A 2,014-nucleotide genomic window follows, 5' to 3' on the forward strand; every position below is an offset into this window, starting at 1 on the left:
TATTTATGTTCTGCCCTTCTTCTTCTTCTTCTTCTTCTTCCTCCTCATCTTCCTCTGGACTCCGGCCAACAGTTTGCTCTCCTGGATGTGTGTCTCTCTCTCTCGCCGGTGGTAGTTGTTAGTTGTTCCGCAGCGAGGCTTCTTCTGGGTCCGCTGGTCTCTGGAGGAGAGGACCACAACATCCCGCGAGGTGGATCCGTGGATGCGCCTCTTTGGCTCAAACTGGAGATGGAGATGCTGACGTGGTTCTTTCACTCCCTGTGGATATTGCAATGCAACACAGTGAGCGCCGACTCCATCATTCACATCGGTAAGACACCGACCGACCGGGGCTTCTTCTGGGGGGCTGCGGGAGAGACGCGCCGCCGCTGCGGCTCACGGGATGTGAGCAGGTCGCTGGCGGGTCTGTTTAACTTGAGCCAGGGCAGCGTGTGAATAGGAGAGTTTCCGTGCGCGCATCCCCTCCGACCTCAAATCCGATTATGATTCCGATCCGAGTCGGGAAAAGAAGGTAGGAAGGAAAGGAAGGAAGGAAAGGAAGGAAGGAAAAGGAAGGAAGGAAAAGGAAGGAAGGAGGCTGTTGCATCTCCAGGTTCAGGCGCACGCAGCGCCGCCTGGGAGAAGTGCCCGCAAAGTGTTGCGCCGCACCATCCCTCCTCCATCCACCCACCCACCCATCCACCCATCCACCCACCCATCCATCCATCCATCCACCCATCCACCCACCCATTCATTCATCCATCCACCCATCCACCCACCCATCCATCCATCCATCCACCCACCCACCCATCCATCCATCCACCCACCCATCCATCCATCCACCCATCCACCCATTCATTCATCCATCCACCCACCCACCCATCCATCCATCCACCCACCCATCCATCCATCCACCCATCCACCCACCCATTCATTCATCCATCCACCCATCCACCCATCCACCCATCCACCCATCCACCCATCCACCCATCCACCCATCCATCCATCCACCCTACCAGAGAGCTCATGTCGATGCATTATTCACATTCACATGCAGAAGGAAGTGGCCCGACGTGGTGTGTTTGGAGGGTTTTGCTTCATCCCCCCTCCTCCTCCTCCTCCTCCTCCTCCTCCTCCTCCTCCTCCCCTCATCTGTAAGCCTGAACTTTGAATCGGACGTGTGTGACATGTTAATCAACTCTTCCGGGGGAAGACACGACAAAGGGGACAAGCAGCGACTGTTTTGGGCTCCGAGACAACCACGGAACCGAGAGCCGGTCTCCCGTTATTTTCATTGTTTTGGATCAATTCTGCTCCTAACATTGTTTTCGTTCAGTCACTTTAGTGGAAGCAGGAGTTGGAGGAGAGCCGCTGACTGATCACACGCACTTCTACCAACTCCTCCACGTGCACTCATTAGAGCTCCTCTTCCGGTTTGTAAAAACAGCGCCCCCCCCCCCCCCCCCCCCCCCCCGTGTGATTACTCAGCTCTCTGCCGCAGCTCCGACCATCACAGGAGGGGGGGCTTCATCTAGTAGGAATACACTTCCTACTTCACAGTGACGTCATGAATGTGAAAGTGAATGTTTGACAATCATCATGCAACAAGAGAACCAGCTGATTATGGAAGTGAATCAGGAGATGAATCAGAATGATCTCCATTGATTTATTATATAAATATAGTATCATGGATCAACAGATGGATGAATACTTTACATGAAGACGAAGGAGACCAGATACAGGATTATGATGCCAGATAGTGTGACCAGATACAGGATTATGATGCCAGATAGTGAGACCAGATACAGGATTATGATGCCAGATAGTGAGACCAGATACAGGATTATGATGCCAGATAGTGAGACCAGATACAGGATTATGATGCCAGATAGTGAGACCAGATACGGGATTATGATGCCAGATAGTGAGACCAGATACAGGATTATGATGCCAGATAGTGAGACCAGATACAGGATTATGATGCCAGATAGTGAGACCAGATACAGGATTATGATGCCAGATAGTGAGACCAGAT

General features: G+C 52.3%; 1 protein-coding gene across 1 annotated transcript in view; it reads left to right on the forward strand.

The window, feature by feature from the left end:
* Nucleotides 1-228: 228 nt before the first annotated feature.
* LOC117748339 (glutamate receptor ionotropic, delta-1-like) overlaps nucleotides 229-2,014 on the forward strand; it is a 278,598-nt gene continuing 276,812 nt past the window's right edge. The window contains exon 1 of the mRNA XM_034557989.1: nucleotides 229-310. Within this exon, the coding sequence (XP_034413880.1) occupies nucleotides 229-310 (82 nt within the window). The remainder of the gene's footprint in view (nucleotides 311-2,014) is intronic.

The sequence above is a fragment of the Cyclopterus lumpus genome, chromosome 19 (genome assembly GCF_009769545.1).
Source record: "Cyclopterus lumpus isolate fCycLum1 chromosome 19, fCycLum1.pri, whole genome shotgun sequence".
NCBI lineage: Eukaryota > Metazoa > Chordata > Actinopteri > Perciformes > Cyclopteridae > Cyclopterus > Cyclopterus lumpus.